This window comes from Erpetoichthys calabaricus, chromosome 13 (genome assembly GCF_900747795.2).
Source record: "Erpetoichthys calabaricus chromosome 13, fErpCal1.3, whole genome shotgun sequence".
NCBI lineage: Eukaryota > Metazoa > Chordata > Cladistia > Polypteriformes > Polypteridae > Erpetoichthys > Erpetoichthys calabaricus.
In genome coordinates this window covers 132,898,771-132,919,660 of record NC_041406.2, presented here as the reverse complement: position 1 = coordinate 132,919,660, position 20,890 = coordinate 132,898,771, and the positions used below count along the sequence as shown (strand labels likewise).

The window sequence follows — 20,890 nt, the reverse complement described above, 5'->3', positions numbered from 1 at the left end:
CTGGTCGGCTTACCACAGTTAATGGGGAGATCTTCGTTGGCTGGGTTGATGTCTGGAGGGTTTGGTGGTACTGGTCTGTTCAGAAGTTCCTCAAAATGTTCAGACCATCTATTCATCTGCTGTTCTAGTCCTGTGATGGCCTTTCCCTCCTTGTCTTTGACGGGTTGCTCTGGCCTGTTGTATTTCCCGGATAGTTTGTTAGTTGTGTCATACAACTGTTTCATGTTACCATTGTACACTGCCTGTTCTGCTTCAGCTGCAAGTCCGTCTATGAAGCCCATAGAACAGTGAAGAAGAGCATTAGGAAGGACAAGAAAGACTTCATAGACGGACTTTCATTTGATTAGATATTGATTAAATTTTTGCCTCTGTAAATCTAATTCCTTTTGAGCCCTTTAATGAAGAGCCGTACACCACAAAAATGAAAATATTAATTCAGCTCTCATATGTCTTATCAGAAAGATCCCGGACATATCCCATGGTTCCCTTTCCTCCATCTTCCTTAACTAGAATTACATGCTTTCCAATATATTGTAGAACTAAGAAGTAATTATCTTTCAAAACAAACTTGAAAACTTTGTCTTTATTAGGAAACAATCTGAATACTGAAATAATACAAATCATCAGGTCACGAATAACCTAATATACACATCAGCTGTCAGAAAGTCAAAAAGTTATACACCTGCATGAAAATATTGAGCATGTGCAGTGTAATCTAAACAGAGGACGCAGATCAGGTAGCACTCACCTCCTTGAATATTATATGAAATGCAATGCCTGCTCTTTAAGATGTTTACATAGTATTTGTTTAGACGTTCAGTCATTCAATGTAATAAGATTATTTGCTAACATCTTGTTATACTCCAGCATGTGACTGACATATGTTTAGTGTTTCTTAACCAGGAGTCAGGAGTTAGCAGCATAATAGAAGGGTGGGTGGAGACTGGCAAATTCCTGTCAACAATATTGTTCTGCGTGGCACTTTTTCACAAATCAAATATCAGAATATAACCTCTGATCCAAAAAGAACAATTTGAATTCTGCCATAATCATTGGAATAGCAGTCAAGCTCTATGCACTTGAACAGATATTTGTAGGGTCTCCGGAATTTGCTAATCATGTCCAAAATGTGCTTGGTGAATTTGGAAAAAAATTTTTGGCACTGTTATATCTCATGGAATGTGCTTCAAGAGTATGGAGTTCTGGATCCACTACTGCATGCGATTTGATCCATTTTATTTGTAGAGCAAGAGTTGAGTGTGGGGCGAGTGCCCGGGGTTTGTTCCTGCCTTGCACCCTGTGCTGGCTGGGATTGGCTCCAGCAGACTCCCATGACCCGGTGTTAGGATATAGCGGGTTGGAAAATGACTGACTGACTGACAATTCTTATTACTTTAATAGCAGTTTATATGAATAACTGAATAAATAATTGGAGAATATTTAAAGAAAAGAAAAGAAAAGAAGATATTTAGGGGCACCAATAATTGATTTATAGATACCTTTATAGCATTTCAAGATATCTTTAAATGTGCAGAGGTGCTTTAAAGATATTTGTTAATAATTTCAAAATATCTGTAATTTATTTAAGTGTCTGGAAATCAGTTAAAATATCCTTAAATCATTTAAAGGTATCTTTAAATCTACAGGGATCTGGTAAAATAGTTATTAGAATGAAAACAGTAAGATACCTTGCAATAACACATTGGAATTAAAATCTTCCTTTTATTGGTATCTTAATGTTGTGATATATATAATAATTTGAAAATATTTAAAAATGATTTAAAAATATAGTTATATCAAATGTATACCAATATGTTCAATAGATTTTTGGTTATCTTAATTGCATTGGAAGATATCAGTAAATGATTTAGTCATAAATATAACTTTAAATGCACAATATCTCTAAATGGTATTTTGGCTTCGCATAATGTTGGAAGTTCTCTCATGAAAACTAATTCCTTGCTCAATATTCTCAGAAATCAGGTAAAATAAAAGTACGTGCTTGGCTAAAGATACAACACATGCCTTTCCAAACCTACTGTAGGAACAAGTAGTGATGGGAAGAAACACTTATTAGGGGCTTAGGCCCAGTAATGCTGTTAGTCCTACATATACAGTACGTTAAACTGAAGAGCAGGATGGGGTGTTGTCCCTGTTGGAGTTGTCTATGCATGTCAGAACGTAGCATGGAATCTTTAATATCAGGGGCTAAAGCCTCAGAAGCCCCAATAACGATGTCATGGCAGTAAAGCATCACAGTTTGCTTTGCTACAAGTCATGTGAGTAGCTCCTTCATATATTGCATCAAGTAAAGTTTAAAAGACAGTTTACTCTTACTAAACTTTAAATTCTAAACTTGTGAAATTAAATGTTATTAGTCTTTCTATTATATGAACATCCACACACTAATTTATTTTTTTATTTTAAAAAGCAATTTAAAGTTCTTTTTCACTCAGATATATGTGATTTATTAATAACTTAAGTGCCATCAGCTCAAAATTGAATGCAGTTACACATTTCCTAATAACTTCTCATAAAGACAAAATGTTAAAAGAAACATATTTGCCTCAGTACTGAGGTTCTTATCCAAATGGATGATATTTGTACTAGGGCTGAAATGTTTAATTTTTTACATTTTCATTTGACTGAAATGCCAGAACTACACTCTTGTTATCTGGGTGTTGCTGACTCATGCCTGTCTTTTGAGAACTGGCTTCCAAATTCAACATACCTTAATGCTCCACACAAACCGAGCCATTCCAATTTTCAATTGAATTAATATCTCCCTGGACTCTTTCATGATCATCCACTTAGCAGAATATTTCCTTACCATGTTTAATTTAAGCAATGATTTTTTTTATGAATTTATTAGTAATGTTGGCAGATATAAGCTGTACATTTTACCCAGACTAATAACATACTAATTTAAATAATACATATTGATGGAGGGATTTGTATAATCAACTGTACAATAAATGGACTAGTTAGATAGGAAAAAATATATGGTGTTGGAGCCATTTAGCCATAGGCAGTAGAATTATCTGTTACAAGAAGGAAAAAAGAAAGCCAACTCTGTAGTATCAGTTACTGCAAAGCAGGTTATGAGAAAAATGATTTAATTGTTCATAAAGATATAGTGGGTGGCACGGTGGCGCAGTGGGTAGCGCTGCTGCCTCGCAGTTAGGAGACCCAGGTTCGCTTCCCAGGTCCTCCCTGTGTGGAGTTTGCATGTTCTCCCCGTGTCTGCGTGGGTTTCCTCCGGGCGCTCCGGTTTCCTCCCACAGTCCAAAGACATGCAGGTTAGGTGGATTGGCGATTCTAAATTGGCCCTAGTGTGTGCTGGGTGTGTTTGTGTGTGTCCTGCGGTGGGTTGGCACCCTGCCCAGGATTGGCTCCTGCCTTGTGCCCTGTGTTGGCTGGGATTGGCTCCAGCAGACCCCCGTGACCCTGTGTTCGGATTCAGCGGGTTGGAAAATGGATGGATGGATAAAGATATAGTAGATAACATTACATGGATAGAGTAGATGTGAGAGTGCTGCTGAGAGGACACATGTCTGGGCTATAGTTGTTTTTTTCCCACTATAGTCTATTATGATGCCAGAATTTGCTAAACTGATGTTTCTAATTTTCTTTCTGGTGTTGTCATATGTATTGGCTTAGCACCCTGCCATTTCCAGCAGTTTTAATCTCTTGTCTCCAGCCATGACTCATAGTGTTAAGATGTAAGAATTCTCTTTTATTGGCATGCAAATCCTTTAGAAGCCATATTTTGAAAAAGTTAAATGACATTTATTTTACATTACAATATATAACATTTCCAACAGAGAATTTATTGTAAGTAAGGCAAGAACATGTTCTGGTTATTTACATATTTAAAGACAACTCATTTAAAAGGTTCTTTGTTGAGTATTAATCATGCTGCATATTTGAGCCCTAAATGGAGATGTTCCTGCTTCACAATGAAATTCTGCATTACCTTTAGATTTCTGATATGTATATCTGATGAGCATATGGCTTAATTTTCACAGTTTATTATACCACTATTTTTTGTTCTTCACAGGAATGGATGCTACGAGCTGTGAGAGAATGGAATATCTAAATAATTATATTCATAATGTCAATGACCTTTTTGTATATGAAGGAGCATTCAGCAGAATCAGACAAAAAGATCTTCAGAAGCCATGTAAGTAAAAAAAAAAAAGTACAGTGGGTAACTGCTTGGCATCTCTAGAGTCGTGGAGTTTGTTTCCAAGCACACTCTTCACTGTGTCAATCGATTTTCCTCTTGCAGCTCAAACACGTGTTAAGTTGATTGGTTACCCCCAAACTGACATGCAAGTGTTGGTGTGCACAGAAATCTGTCCAGTAAGGTACAGCCACCCAACGTGGCCAGAACTTCTGTCCAAAACTGACTAGACTAAGCAGGCTTATGAATGAATGGATGATGTAGAATATTTAACCCAAAGAAAAATATATTTATAATGCAGGACCAACACAACTTAAAAAATTCTGAAAATGTAATTAAAATAATGAATGTATCATTGCACGCCCTTGGCACACAAAGGTCCACAGTACAGTACTTCATGCAACACCAGTGTAATACTTTATTGTGATTTCTTGTATATGTACTACTGACAATATGTCAACATCAATAGTGGAAGTTTGTATCAAACAGAAAAATCTTTCGCATGGATGCATGTAAAAATGCAGGTTTCTCAACTGATCTTGTAACAGAATCACTTTTAAACCAATTAACAAAACATTGAAAATATAAGTTTGATTTTGGCCTGTAGTTGTTGATCAAATAAATTAATTGTTACATGTTGTTTGACAAAAAAAAAAAAACTTCTCCAAATTATGCTCTACATAAAAACAATACAAAAAAACGATTTTGCTATACATGAAAAAAAACATTTTTGCTGACATTTCCTTCCGTCTAATCTTAGTATGCATCCAAAAAACTCACACGTCTTATGTGAGGAGGAGCTCTTTTTCCCTGTTGCCACAGCCATGACTTGAATGAAGTCAAAGGGTTTTGCTCAAAGGTATTCCTAGAATTGTAAACAGTTCACAACTAGAAGGTCAATCCCACTTTGTTTTAGCAGACCAGTAAATTCAGAGATCTGTCCTGGCACTGATGCTGCTTCACCAGTTACAGTGGCTGGAAGTTTATTAAATCCGCTAAACAACAAAAAAATATTCCTTCACAGCAGCAAAAATGCAAACATGCTTTTTTATTCCCTTTAACGTGACAAATTTAGTTTCCCAAATTTAGATGCTTTACTGGCTAGTGTTGCACACATCTGCATTTTTCATCCATAAATAAAGAAAATAATTCAGTCAGTCATTCATTTCATCTTTCAGTTTACGCCCAACATGCTGGTAACATGTTATAAATTCAGAGTCACTGCACAGTATAGCAAGAGAGGGACACAGATCTTAAATCTTTTACCAATGCTATTGCCGGCAAAAGCCTTTGTTATTTGAACTGTGCACACTGTGTCTGCAGTTTTGTCGTTAGAACATGTCTTTTTTTGCTTTTACCAATTAAAGTGTTTTTAGCTTGTTTTTCTAGATCACTATGGTATCTCTGGCATCCACTCTGCATGTTTATTTCTGTTGTGACCACAATGGCATAGAAGACAGTATCTTTACTTAAAAAGATTAGCTTTGGGCATATCATGTGCTATGACTTCTATCTGAATTATGTAAAATACTAATTACTTTTCCATCTCAGTTGATATTCAAACTTAATCTTTTGTTTTGCAGTTTTTTGCTGATGGAGGCTGTTTCACTTACTGTAGCGTTAATGTTCCTAAAGGAAAGGTTGAGCAGGTTATATTCTTACTGCTTCAACTATTTTGCAGATCAGATTAGAGAGGGAAACAGACCAGGTTTGAACCGCCAGTTACCCATATATGATCTGTGTCATCATGATATTGTCATAATGTCAGTTATGTTATCTGTGTCATTCCCAGAGTGCACTTGACTTAAAGTGTCTTTCTGCCTTTTTTGCTACAGTCTGGGATGCAGAGTGTACACTGCATTTTGCATTCTTGTGGATTTAAGCAGCTACTAAGAAATGATATACATGCTTATTCTACAATATATCCATCCATCCATCCATTTTCCAACCCGCTGAATCCGAACACAGGGTCACGGGGGTCTGCTGGAGCCAATCCCAGCCAACACAGGGCACAAGGCAGGAACCAATCCTGGGCAGGGTGCCAACCCACCGCAGGACACACACAAACACACCCACACACCAAGCACACACTAGGGCCAATTTAGAATCGCCAATCCACCTAACCTGCATGTCTTTGGACTGTGGGAGGAAACCGGAGCGCCCGGAGGAAACCCACGCAGACACGGGGAGAACATGCAAACTCCACGCAGAGAGGACCCGGGAATCGAACCCAGGTCCCCAGATCTCCCAACTGCGAGGCAGCAGCGCTACCCACTGCGCCACCGTGCCGCCCTTCTACAATATATGATATTTATATTTGGTTGACATGATTTTTGGCGACATACCTTCGTTTTCTGCTTTTTAAACTGTTCTCAGTTGCTTTATCAGTGGGAAGTTTAAATGTTTTAATCAGAATAATTCAGCAGAAAAACTTCATATTTTAAGAATTAAGTGTTTCATGTGTAAGACAAAATATTCTAAAATAGCTTGATAAGGAAATGCCTATAAATTGCAAAATGGAATGAATGTTTATGAATATTTAATTATGTTTATGTCCGCAATAAAATGCTGTGAGCAGTATCAGCAATTTCACTAAAGCAAAACAATATATTTCAGTATTTCTGCTCTTGTTCTCTAAAACAACAATCAACAAAAGTAACTGTTCATCTACAGAGATCCAGTTTGTGATACTCTGAATGGCAATAAATTGCACAGACTGAAAATCCCGTGGCAATTTTCGTTTTGCTACATCTTTCATTATGATTTGTATAATTAAAATCTTCATTCACTGTAATCCAGATCTTAATGATCTGTGGCACATAACCTTCAGACAAACAAACAAACAAAGAAAAGCACACTAGTAAATAAAAAAAGTAAATAGTAATTACTGTGCAAAAGTAGTGGCTTGTCTTTTCAGTCTGTGCAGTGTGCTCTTACTGCTATAAAATAAATACAGGCGCTTGACCAGACTTGACCTGAAGTGTTGATCTGCTGGGGACTTGAATGAGGTGACAACAACAACAACAACAACATTTATTTATATAGCACATTTTCATACAAAAAAGTAGCTCAAATTGTTTTACATAATGAAGAAAAGAAAAATAAAAGACAAAGTAAGAGATTAAAATAAGACAACATTAGTTAATAAAAATATAGTGAATTCAACGATTACATTTAATTAAAAGCACACATCCTGAATAATCAAAAGATGGTGTAATTATACTCCATTTCAAATTAAGAGGTAGTCTAAATTGTGGTATTTTTTTGCCGTAAATCAATGCAAAGTGCAAATTGCATAATAAATATGATATACATGGTAATGGTAGCTTACACCACGAACAGAAGCAGTGCAGATTTGATCCATTGATTAAAGTCCATACAGAAAACAATGTGTTCAACATTATAACAGCAGCACACTTCACATATGCTGTAGTCCCAAGCATATTTATTGATGTGGGTACTGATAAAACAACCCATGTTACGATAATAATTACTACATAATGGTTTGTTTTAACTATGGTCTTTATTATTCTATTTACAGTCGATCCTGAGCTTCTTGTGGGAAATCTAACAGTAAGTAGGAAACAATTATATTATATTTTATTTCAAATGAATGTACACTCACTGGCCATTTTATTAGGTACACCTGCTCAACTGCTTGTTAATGCAAATGTCTAATCAGCCTATCACAAAACAGCAACTCAACCATTTAGGCATGTAGACACTGTCAAGATGACCTGCTGAAGTTCAAACTGATCATCAGAATGGAGAAGAAAGGCGATTTAAGTGACTTTAAATGTGTCATGGTTATTGGTGCCAGACAGGCTGGTCTCAGTATTTCAGAAACCGCTGTTCTACTGGAATTTTCACACACAACCATTTCTAGGGTTTACAGAGAACGGTCCAAAAAACGGAAAATATCCAGTGAATGGCAGTTCTCTGGGCAAAAATGCCTTGTTGATGCCAGAGGTCAGAGAAGAATGGACAGACAGGTTCAAGCAGATAGAAAGGCAACAGTAACTCACATAAGCACTTGTTACAACCAAGGTGTGCAAAAGAGCAACTCTGAACATGCAACACATCAAACCTTAAAGCAGATGAGCTACAGCAGCAGGAGACCACGCCAGGTGTGGTGTCAGCAACATGAAAGCATGGATCCATCCTGCCTTGTAGCAAAGTTTCAGTTTAGTTGTGGTGGTGTAATGGTGTTGGGAATATTTTCTTGGCACACTTTGGGCCCCTTAGTAACAATTGAGCATTGTTTAAATGCTACAGCTTACCTCAGTATTGTTGCTGACCATGTCCATCTCTTCATGACAGCAGTGTACCTATCTTGTGATGGCTACTTCAAGCAGGATAACACACCATGTCAGAAAGTTCAGACTACTTCAAACTGGTTTCTTGAACATGACAGTGAGTTCATTGTACTCAAATGGCTTCCACGGTCACCAGATCTCAATCCAATAGGGCAGCTTTGGGATGTGGATTAATAGGTGATTTGCATCATGGATGTGCAACCAACAAATCTGCAGCAATTGCGTAATGCTATCATGTCAATATGGACCAAAATCTCTGAGGAATGTTTCCAGCATCTTGTTGAATTTATGCCATAATGAATTACGGGGGGCAGCACGGTGGCGCAGTGGTAGCGCTGCTGCCTCGCAGTTAGGAGACCCAGGTTCGCTTCCCGGGTCCTCCCTGCGTGGAGTTTGCATGTTCTCCCTGTGTTTGCATGGGTTTCCTCCGGGCGCTCCGGTTTCCTCCCACAGTCCAAAGTCATGCAGGTTAGGTGGATTGGCGATTCTTAATTGGCCCTAGTGTGTGCTTGGTGTGTGGGTGTGTTTGTGTGTGTCCTGCGGTGGGTTGGCACCCTGCCCAGGATTGGTTCCTGCCTTGTGCCCTGTGTTGCCTGGGATTGGCTCCAGCAGACCCCCGTGACCCTGTGTTTGGATTCAGCGGGTTGGAAAATGGATGGATGGATGGATGAATTACGGAGGTTCTAAAGGCAAAAGTGCGTCCGACCCAGTAATAACAAAGTGTATCTAATAAATTGGCTGGTAAGTGTATATACACACACACTTTCACAAATATATAGTTCAGCAGCCCATCAATGTCCATTGCATCTACAATTTTCTATGTGAAGGAAAACTTTCACCTTTAACTAGTTTCCATCTGAGTCCCAATGATTTTGTTGAATATGATAATCAGGATAGAAATCAAGGAATAGATGTGATTGAGCCATTAGGATTTAGTGATCATAATATAATACATTTCACAGTGTTTTCACAGAGATAATATGGGATACACTTTTAGGTGTGGAGACGGTTGAGTTGGTGAGGCAGGTTTTTGTGTATAATGCTGGAGACGTTTATCACAAACTACAGAAGCAGTAAGAAGAGAGAACTCCATTGTGCTTGTAAGGCTAATGACTCCAGCACTAACTCTAGGGAACATGAGAATTTAAAAGGGTATTAGAGAAAAGCTAAAAGGTAGTTGGAGAGAATCAATATAGAAAGGTTGAAAGATGGCCCAGAGAGATTATTTTAATATTTTAGCTGTTAAAGAATGTTAAAAGAGGCTGTGAAGAGTATTAGGTAAGGGCAAACTACAAAGCTCAGACAGTAACTTAGCAGCAAGTTTACACCCAAAAGTAACAATAACTATTAACTCTTTCAGGGCTGATGTCAACTTTTGTCAAAAGGAGGAGTTGACGATGGTAATTGACTGTAAACTGTGACAAAACCAACTGTTATGTTTTAGTTGGACTCTCGTTGCTAGAAGGAAAGTTAGATTCATTGGTTTGACCGAGATTTCCTGCGCTCGCATGAGTAGCAAGGCGCAAACAACAGCAAAAATGGCACTGACATCTGGCAAGAGATCAAAGCGAATGCGTCAAGCAAAATACTCCATGGACGACGTTTTGCCTGTTATCTCTTAACTGGACTATGACTTGTCAGACTCAGATTTTGATACAAGTGATTGCAAATGAGTGTGAGGTTCCAGCTTCAGCAGACTGGTCCCCAGCTAATCGTTGTACTGACAATGTTCGACAGGGTGGACTGCCACTTAACAATGATAAGAGGTACAAACCAGATTGCAATGCACTGCGACCGTGTCCCAGCCATACAGCGACAGCCTGGCCGCAGGCCTGCTGCATATTCTTGGCAAACTGGCAGCCACAGCATGCAGCAACAGACGTTTTATGTTGATTTCTGTGTGAAACCATTGCTTTTCAGAAACTGTTTTTTTTGAGAAAAAATATTTAGCCCTCATAGAGTTAAGGAAGAACTTAGTGATATAGATTAGATTAGATTTTTTATTTATAAAAGCACATTTAAAACAGCCAAAGTGCTGAACAAAAAAGCATTAAAAAAACACAATACAAACAATCATGCAAAAGCAGATGAATAAAACAACCAATTGTAACATCCACCACAATCCCATCATACACAATGAAAGACAGAAGAAAACAAGTAGGTCTTAAGCTGACTTTTCAAAACCTCAATCGAGGATGAAGACCTGATGTGCAGAGTCAAGTAATTCCAAATCCTAGGAGCAACAACTGAAAAAGCTCCATCTCCCCTAGACTTCAGCCGAGATCCGGACACAACAAGGTGCTGTCGTCCAGATGACGACATATAGAAATTACGTAAGGAGAAATAGTGCTTAGTTTAAATATTCTGAAATCAAACAAATCCCCAGAACCCGATAATATTTATCGTAGAGTCCTTAAGGAAGTTGATGAGTACAAATGTAAATCACTGAAGCATATTTTTAAGAATCTCTGCAGAGTGAGGAAACCCCTCAAGACTGGAAGCTAGCAAATGTTATCAAATGGAATAAAAACGGTGATCAGCCTGATCCAAGTAAATATAGTCCAGTAAGCATAATGTGCAACACAGCTAAATTAATGGAACCAATTATTAAGGAAAAGGTCAAGCAGCACATGTTAAGAACTGTGGTATTAGCAAATAGTTACTGTGGGTTCAGCTGGAGAAGCCATGTTTCATATATTTTGATTTTTAGAAGTCTTTCATTAGATACCGCATGAAAGATTAGTGATTAAACTAAAAGGAGCAGGAATTCAAGACTCGATGTATAGGTGGGTTATGTTTTTCACAATTAGATGATATTAAAAGTGGTTTTCCTTAGGGATCAGAGTTGAAAATAAACAATCTGGGCAAGAACATAAACAAAAAAAGTGGTTAAGTTTGCAGACAAAACCAAATTAGGTAGAGGAGCAAATAATAGAGAATCAACAGTTGCCTGGTTTGTGAAAAACTACTGGAAAAGGTAATAAAAAAAGCAGTCACACTGTGCAGTCCCAAATATTTAAATATCTTTAAACCTCACCTCACCATATTCCACAAAAGTCTGCTGTCCGTGTGTTCTCTAAGTTTCTGCCAATGGCATCCAACCTTTAAAAAAAAAAAAAAAAAATGACCACTCTCCCTCGTACCCTGTTAATACAGACATACTGTACATCCTATATTCAAGAATGCACAAGTTATCTAATGTAGTGTATTTCTGCTTTAGGTACTGCATATAACAACTTGGTGAATGTTTAGCCTTAACTGATTGCACAGTTATGGAAATATATATTTTCCTGAAATATTTAAAACATGTAAATATCTAATATCATAAAAGAACTTTATGCTATTCTTTGTGGAAATTATTTGAAAGTTTAATCAGATTTGTATAAGAATATGTTTAAGACTTTGTGATCAAAACTTTTTACAAGACTTATAATTTTATTGAAGAGAGGTTTACTATTATTGATAGTGGAAAGCAAAGAGTTAGAAAACATTTAGTACCTGCATTTTAGGTTGAGTGAATTATTCTTTAAGAAGAAGAAACAGGACAAAACAACTAAATCATTTTGTGAATTAAGTAGGATAACATTTGTTATAGTATGATAACCTTAAAGAAAAGCTTAGAATCGGAATAGAATGCATTATTAACTAAACCAACAGGTATGCAGGTGAACTGCCTTTCATATCATACTGTATCTTGTATGAAAGTTACAGAGAAAGATTGACGTAGCAGAAAAGTATCCCAGGTAATCAAAATGGTTCATCTCAAATGAACAAAGCAAATATACATTTTACACCAAAAGGTTGTATGGCTGTTCTGGTCAATAACACCTGTTCAGATCAACAAAATACATTCAACTTTTGCAAGGGTTATATTTCTAGGTAAATTACTCAAAAATCAAAAACATGAATGTAAATACATTGAACCTATTTGAAACAGAGAGTTAAGTTTCTGCGATCACCAAAAATTTTAATCTTTTGATAGAGATTGCTCAAAATACACCTTTCTGCATAGAATTTTTATAACACTATTTTTCGTAATATGCATTTTTTATAACAAAGTAACCATGAAATACCCAAAAAATTCTGTACACAAAATACAATCAGTAACATGCAAAAAAATATTTTCTCTCACTTGTCATTCACTAGAATTCTGTGACCTTTTATATTAATATCTCAATTTAAAAAAAAACAAAACACTTTGGTTACTGCTGTCAGAACAGAACAAAACAGAAGATCCAAGTCTGGGTAGGGGACGCTGGTACACGCATGTTGCTGCCACTCCTGCCCATTAACATCACTTTTTATTAAAATTTGCATTAAACGTTTTGCACTTCTCTCACTTTTTACTGTATGTATAGTTCATGGATGCATCTGACTAGAACTGCACTGATTTGGATTTATTTTAATAGACTTTATGTACTTTCCCTTGACTGGGTTCTCAGCCACATTTCTTTGTACCATGGTGATCTAGGAGCCGGGAATGGACTGGATTATAATGGATGTCTTTTGAGTGTCCAGTTCTTAAACTAATAATAAAATCAGGTCCTGTCTTACTCATTGTTCTCTATCACCCACCAAAATACAATGAGTCTTTTTTATCTGATCTGACTGAATAATTGACCCACTTAAGTTCCCTTTCACAGAGAGTCATTCTTCCCGGTGATTTCAACATCCATATTGACATTAGTACATATACTGAGAAATAAATTCCTATCCTTACTGGACTGTTTTGACTTGGTGTAACATGTTGATTTTCCTACTCACTCTGGTGGTCATATATGGCACCTGATCTGCACATCTGACTTGTCTGTCAGCAACATAGAGCAGTGATTTGGGACTCTATGATCATAAAGCAGTACTTTTCATTGTCTCATTACCTCTCCCTCCTCTTACTTGTAAATGTCAAATTTCTTTCAGAAACCACAAAAATACCTGTCCCTCTATCCTTACTAGTTCTATTTCTGATCTTTTTCAATCTTCACCTATTCCATCAATGCTAGATAGTTCTTGTTAAAACTCAGTCCTTCTTTCAGCACTAGATAAAACTGCTCATTTAAAGCATAAGTAGGTTTCTTTTAAGCACTGAGTTCCATGATATAATTCAGAATTACAGTCTATGAAAGCAGCTGGCAGACACCTTGAGAGAATGACACACAAGACTGACCTCACTGTGCACATCCAGGCTTTCAAAGGGCTCACAGGGATGTACTAACTGCAGCCAAGAACACACATTATAGCAAAATAATAGTAAGTGGTCATGATAACCTGAGAGTTTTGTTATCTGTAGTTAATAAACTACTTCAATCTGCATCTGGGACAATTACCTCCTCTACTGAAGCCTGTGAAAAAGTCCTCTACTTTTCAGTAATAAAATTAAACATCTGAATAATTCAACATAAATCCGTCATCCATTTATATCTTTCCCTGTCTTCCCACTCCATACAGCTTTTTTCCAAATTGTCACCAGTCACATCTGCATTTGTTAATGACCTGCTTTGTAAGATGAGGCCAACTACTTGTGTACTGGACCCCATCCCCACCACACCTTCTTAAATCCTGCCTTCATCCCATAATCCCATCTGTTGCAACAATAATAAATACATCACTTGACACTGGCTTTGTACCAGGCACTTTTAAAATCACTTCTGTAACCCCAGTTTAAAAATGTTTGGTCTTGATGCTGACAATCTTAACAGTTTTCAGTCCATCTCTCACTTACTTACGTTTTCTGTCAAAGGCTTTTGAGCATGTTGTTGCCTCCCAACTCACCAATTAGTTAACTTCTAATAATTTTGAATGAACTCTCTCAGTCTGACTTCAGGGCACAACTAAGTTTTTCTGCTTTGGATAACCAATGATTTGCTTATGACAGCAAACTCTGGACAAACCTGCATATTAATTCTGTTAGATCTTAGTGCAGGATTCAACACTGTCAGACATGACAATTCTACTATCCAGAATTTAGAAAATTTGGTGTATCTCTGGCACTGCCCTCCAGAGGTTTAAGTCTTATGTGACTGACAGGCAAGAGTTTGTTAGTGTTGGCAACAGCAGGTCCAGCTCAGCACCAGTCACACAAGGAGTTCCTCAGGGCTCTATCCTTGGCCTTCTGCTCTTCTGTATTTATATGCTTCTCCTTAGCCATATTATTTGTAGCTTTGGACTGGGTTTTCATTTTTATGCAGATGAACCTAAACTCTATTTCAATGTTAAAAGCTAAATTTCATCAGAGCTTCCTCACCTCAAAACTTGCCTTAGTGAAATTAAAACCTGGATAGAGCAGAACTCTCTAAAATTAACCGAGCTCCTGCAAAGTGGCACTAAAGTACAGCTTGAGAAAATTAGCTCCTTCTCAGTCACTCTTGACGGTGAACTCATTAGACCTTCTTCTGATGCAAGGAATCTTGGTGTCATTATTCCGTTCTTATAAACCACATTAAGAAACTTTTTTTACTTTCACCTCCATAACATATCCAGTATTCACTCATTCCTCTCTTTTCCCAATGCTGAGAAAGTATTGTAACTCCCTACTAGAAGGTGTTGCCTCTAATCTTGTATCACAGCTCCAGTTCATTCAAAACTCTGCTACAAGAGTCCTAACACGAACCAGCAACAGCAAACACACAACACCCATCCCATCCTTCTTTGCCTTCACTGACTCCCTGTGTCTTATAGAATTGAACATAAAATTCTATTATTAACTTACCAAGCTTTAACTGACCTTGCAGTCGCACTGGACTGCAACAGTGACCTTCTCCAACACTATGCTCCTGTTCACCCACTAAGGTCCTATGATTCTGGCAATGTTGTTGTGCCCCACACTAACCTGCACTCTGTGGGTGACAGGGACTTCAGCTGTATAGCGTCCAGACTTTGGAATGACCTCCCAAAATTAATTAGAGTTGCTGACTCAATTCATTCTTTTTTTAAAAAAAAACTTAAAACTCATCTGTTTAGGAAGGCTTTTAACTTAACCTGACATTCTACACCTTCTTTCAGTCTTCCTCTCTTTTCCAGATGCTCAGTGTAATTTGTGTGTGTGTGTGTTACATCACAAATGATGTTACTTGCTAGGCTTTTCTTTTAGTATTGAATTAGTATGTTACTCAGGTTTATTGTCTTTTATTCTATTTAATACTTTTATATATTCTGTATCTATCTGTTTTAACGTTCTATTCAGGAAACATTTGTATCCAATGTTACATATACCTGCTGTTTTTTTTCTGAGACTCTGTGAAGCACCTTGAGCATGGGAAAGGTGCTATATAAATAAAATTAGAACATTAGAACACTCTAGACAAGACCAGGCCATTCAGCCCAACAAAGCTCGCCAGTCCTATCCACTTATTTCTTCCAAAAAACATCAAGTCGATTTTTGAAAGTCCCTAAAGTCTTATCGTCTACCACACTACTTGGTAGCTTATTCCAAGTGTCTATGGTTCTCTGTAAAACCTAGAAAAACTTCCTAATGTTTGTGTGAAATTTACCTTTAACAAGTTTCCAACTGTGTCCCCATGTTCTTGATGAACTTATTTTAAAATAACAGTCTCGATCCACTGTGCTAATTCCCTTCATAATTTTAAACACTTCAATTATGTCACCTCTTAATCTTCTTTTGCTTAAACTGTATAGGCTCAGCTCTTTTAATCTTTCCTCATAATTCAAACCCTGTAGCCTTGGAATCAGCCTAGTCGCTCTTCTCTGGTACTTTTCTAGCGCTTCTATGTCCTTTTTGTAGCCTGGAGACCAAAACTGCACACAGTACTCAAGATGAGGCCTCACCAGTACATTATAAAGGTTGAGCAGAACCTCCTTGGACTTGTACGCCACACACCATGCTATATATCCTAACATTCTATTAGCCTTCTTAATGGCCTCTGAACACTGTCGGGAAGTCGATAGCTTAGAGTCCACTATGACTCCTAAATCCTTCTAATAACGATTTTCTGACTGCCCATTGTGTATTCAAACCTAACATTTTTACTTCCTATGTGTAATACTTTACATTTACTGACATTCAATTTCATCTGCCACAAATCTCCCCAAGCCTGTATGCTATCCAAGTCCTTCTGTAATGCTATAACGGATTCCAAATTATCTGCTAATCCACCTATCTTGGTATCATCTGCAAACTTAACCAGCTTGTTACTTATATTCCTATCTAGATCTATATTTTTATATATATTAAAAATAGCAGCGGCCCTAGCACTGACCCCTGTGGAACACCACTCTTAACATCGGCCAATTCTAATGAGGTTCCTCGCACCATCACCCTCTGCTTCCTGTGTCTGAGCCAATTCTGCACCCATCTAAAAACATCACCCTGAACTCTCCCTTCTTTTAATTTGATGCCCAGCCTCTCATGTGGCACCTTATCAAATGCTTTCTGAAAGTCAGAATAAATAATATCATATGCTCCACTTTGATCGTATCTTTTTGTTGCCTCCTCAGAGAATTCCAGCATGTTAGTAAAATACAACCTCCCTCTTCTGAACCCATGCTGACTGTTCAGAATAACTCCTGTCCTTGCCAGGTGTTGCTCAATCGTATCCTTAATAATTCCTTCAATTAAATTTCCTGTGATGCATATTAAGCTTACTGGCCTATAGTTACTTGGATCTGCTCTGCCACCCTTTTTATATAATGGGATTATATTTGCCATTTTCCAGTCCTTCGGAATCTCTCCAGTGTGCAGTGACTTCCTAAAAATATGTGTCAAGGGTTTATATATGTACTCGCTAGCCTCCTTAAGAACTCGAGGATAGATATTATCTGTATCCTGGTGATTTTGTTCAGCCTGTTTAATCTCAGCAGTACTTCTCCCTCTACAATTTCCAAATCCCTCAGTACCTCCTTAGTAGTCGCGTTTACCTCTGAGAGGTTATCAACTTGCTCACTTGTAAACACCTCAGAAAAATGTAAGTTTAGGGCATCTGCTATTTCACTGTCTGTATCTTTTTAATTCCCCTTTACTATTTCTGATGCACTTGACCTCCTCCTTGACTGTTTCTTTTACTACTAAAATACTGAAAGAATCTCTTAGGGTCTTCTTTCGCCTTATCTGCTCTATTCCTCTAACTGTCTTTTAACCTCCCTGATATCCTTCTTAATGGTTGCTGTCATGTTCTCATACGCTCTACAATTCACTTTGCAGTCATTAGTCTTATATGCTTTATAAAGCAGTTTTTTTCTTTTGCAACTTCTTTTTAAAATCTTTATTAATCCAATGTGGAGTTTTTTTTAAATTTCCTGTTAATTCCAAATTTAGGTCTGTATCTGTCCTGCATTACATGTAAATCATTTTTAAACCTGTTCCACTGCTCCTCGACTGTCTCTACACTTAAAAGCTTATCCCAGTGTATCCTACTTAGACAATGTCACATCTAGTCAAAATTAGCCCTACCAAAGTTCAACTTAACAATTTTAGTCTTTGCATCTGTACTCTTATGAAATACTGAGAATTGTATTACATTATGGTCACTTAACCCTAGTGGTTCAATTACTTCTACTCCCTCAATTCTATCCTGATTATTATCAAATACTAAATCCAGGCAGGCATCACCCCGTGTTGGTGCTTTAACATGCTGTGTTAGAAAACAGTCACAGATTACTTCTAAAAACTCCTGCTCTTGTGCTCCTCCATCTGCAAGGTTATCATAGTTAATATTTGGATAATTAAAGTCCGCCATGACTATAATATCTCCCTGTAAACCTGCCTTTTTGATATTACTAAAAAGATGTGTGTTGAAATTACTGTCTGAATTGGGTAGTCTATAACACACTCCTAAAATAAGACCTATTTCCCTAATATTTTCCAGGCGAAGCCACATGTCCTCACTAAGATGGGGCTCATCATCCAACTGAAGAGAACTTACATTTAAATTTTGTTTGGCATAAACAGCAATCCCACCTCCTTTTCTATTCTGTCTATCCTTCCTAAAAAATGTGTATCCCTCTATGTTACACTCATCCCCATCTTTGTTATTTAGCCAGGTTTCCATTATTGCTATAATATCATAATTATGCTCTGCTTCATACAACTCCAACTCACTTACCTTATTTTTGATACTTCTAGCGTTAAGGCAAGCTATTTATGTATTACTAGCAAAATACCCGCGCTTCGCAGCGGAGAAGTACTGTGTTAAAGAGGTTATGAAAAAAAAAGGAAACATTTTAAAAATAACGTAACATGATTGTCAATGTAATTGTGTTGTCATTGTTATGAGTGTTGCTGTGTTTTATATATATAAAATACACACACACACATATAAACATATATATACATATACATATACAGATATATATACATATCTACATATATATATATATATATACATATACACATCCACATATCAACATATATATATACACATATATACACACACACACGGTTTATGGGTGATGATTGTTTTACTCTTTTTATGTTTATTTTATTTAATTGTAGAATCAACTCCTATCTGCGCACAGCAGGGCAGCCGTGGGCGGATGCGTATGGTGTATTCACTCCATGTTATCGTGCATTGCGCTGTCAGTGGTATTTTGATAAAAGAATTTGAACAACATATAAGAAGCGTATAAATTATTAAACAGTAAAACATTAAAATTTAAGAAGTAAAGTTACATAAAGTAGTACTGCAGTGCCTTCGGGTATACCTCAGTTTTTGTTTGCCCATTACATGCTTAAATGTATAAATATTTTGGTGCACCTACCTGAGAACACGCGACATATAACAGAGCGTGGGAGAAGCATGGATTTTAAACACGCGTTGAGTTCATCTGCTGGTCTCCCTCGTGGAATAACTGGTAATGTTTGATTAAAATCTACAGCGAGTAAAACGACATTACCTCCTATTTTTTTTTTTACGATCTGTGAGATCTTGCTTTTTTCGGTTCAAGGCTTCATAAGCTCTTTTATGTTGTATGGTGTACTTATCCCAAACCATCATCTTTGAATGTTGCAAGACTTTCGCCTTGTATGTAGATCGGGGTAATTACATTCATTGCATTCCTAGTCTGAATCACAATGTGATTGTACGGGTGGTTACCTGGCACTGTAGGTTTGCCACCCGTCCTTTAAAATACGGAATCGTGCTGCGTTTGAGAATGAAATTGCTTGTCCCGTTTTGAATCAATACTGGACGGGATTTATCCCGTATTTTTTTTATCATTTTTTTTTTAAAGCAGCGTCTCATGCAAATCATCCCACACGCATTTTATGAAGATGCTTCCTTTCCTAGTTTTGATTGGGTAATACTTGATGTCATCGTTAGTTTGATTGGTGTTTTTAACTGTCCAGTGAGGAGGGCGTGTCTTTTAAGTACAGTCTGCAAAGTGTTGGCACTGAGATGTGGCGTCAGCGCCATAGTTGAAGCCCCTAACGTTGCGGTGAGCAAGTCGGCTAACATCCGCCATGTGCCGTCTTTCAGTTGCAAGAAGCAGATCATAGAATGGTTGAAACTGTTGCCCCTAACGTTGCGCCACGGCGTGTGGTTCGTTTATACCTCGTGTCTTCTCATTAAACTTTTATCTCGCGAATATGTTATTGCAATCCGCAGCAGGAGCGTTTCTATAAACTTAATTTAAACTTACGTTTTACACCGTGCTTTGTTTCCCTTATGAACATGCTTGTATGCTTAACTCGCTCCGTTCTCAATTGTTTAATTAATTTTTTGCTCTTCGCTGTTTGCGGCTGTTCCTCCATTTCCCCCTACTTCGTTGTTTTATCTCACGAATATGTTATTGCAATCCTTAACGGGAGCGTTTCAATAAACTGATTGAAAATAGTTTTGCATTTACCTTTTTAGTAAAAGGCGAGCTTTTAAGCCTGAGAAATCACCGCGTAAATGCACACGTTTAATTGGACATGTGTTAATATGTATGGTTACACAGTATTAAAAGACAGTGAACAACGTCAGTTACCTTTGTTCCCGCGTGTGATAAAAGGTGAGCTTTTAAGCCTGAGAAATCACCCCGTAAATGCACACGTTTAATTGCACATGTGTTAATATGTATGCTTACACAGTATTAAAAGACAGTCAAAAATTAACGTCATTTACCTTCGTTCCCGCGTGTGACTCGTGCTGTAAATCTCTTCCTTGTTTTTAGTTCACGTGATTACGTAGGAGGCGTGATGACGCGATACGTGACTCCGCCTCCTCCATTACAGTGTATGGACAAAAAATATGTTCCAGTTATGACCATTACACTTTGAATTTTGAAATGAAACCTGCCTAACTTTTGTAAGTAAGCTGTAAGGAATGAGCCTGCCAAATTTCAGCCTTCCACCTACACGGGAAGTTGGAGAATTAGTGATGAGTCAGTCAGTGAGTGAGTGAGTCAGTCAGTCAGTGAGGACTTTGCCTTTTATTATTATAGATTATTATTATTA

The 20,890-nt window shown here is 37.4% G+C and overlaps 1 protein-coding gene across 1 annotated transcript in view; it reads left to right on the top strand.

The window, feature by feature from the left end:
• The window catches only part of LOC114663832 (ectonucleotide pyrophosphatase/phosphodiesterase family member 3-like), a 196,643-nt gene that overhangs the window by 95,576 nt on the left and 80,177 nt on the right, over positions 1-20,890 (top strand). Inside the window, exons 13-14 of the mRNA XM_051935499.1 lie at positions 4,061-4,183; positions 7,728-7,759. Of these exons, the coding sequence (XP_051791459.1) occupies positions 4,061-4,183; positions 7,728-7,759 (155 nt within the window). The remainder of the gene's footprint in view (positions 1-4,060; positions 4,184-7,727; positions 7,760-20,890) is intronic.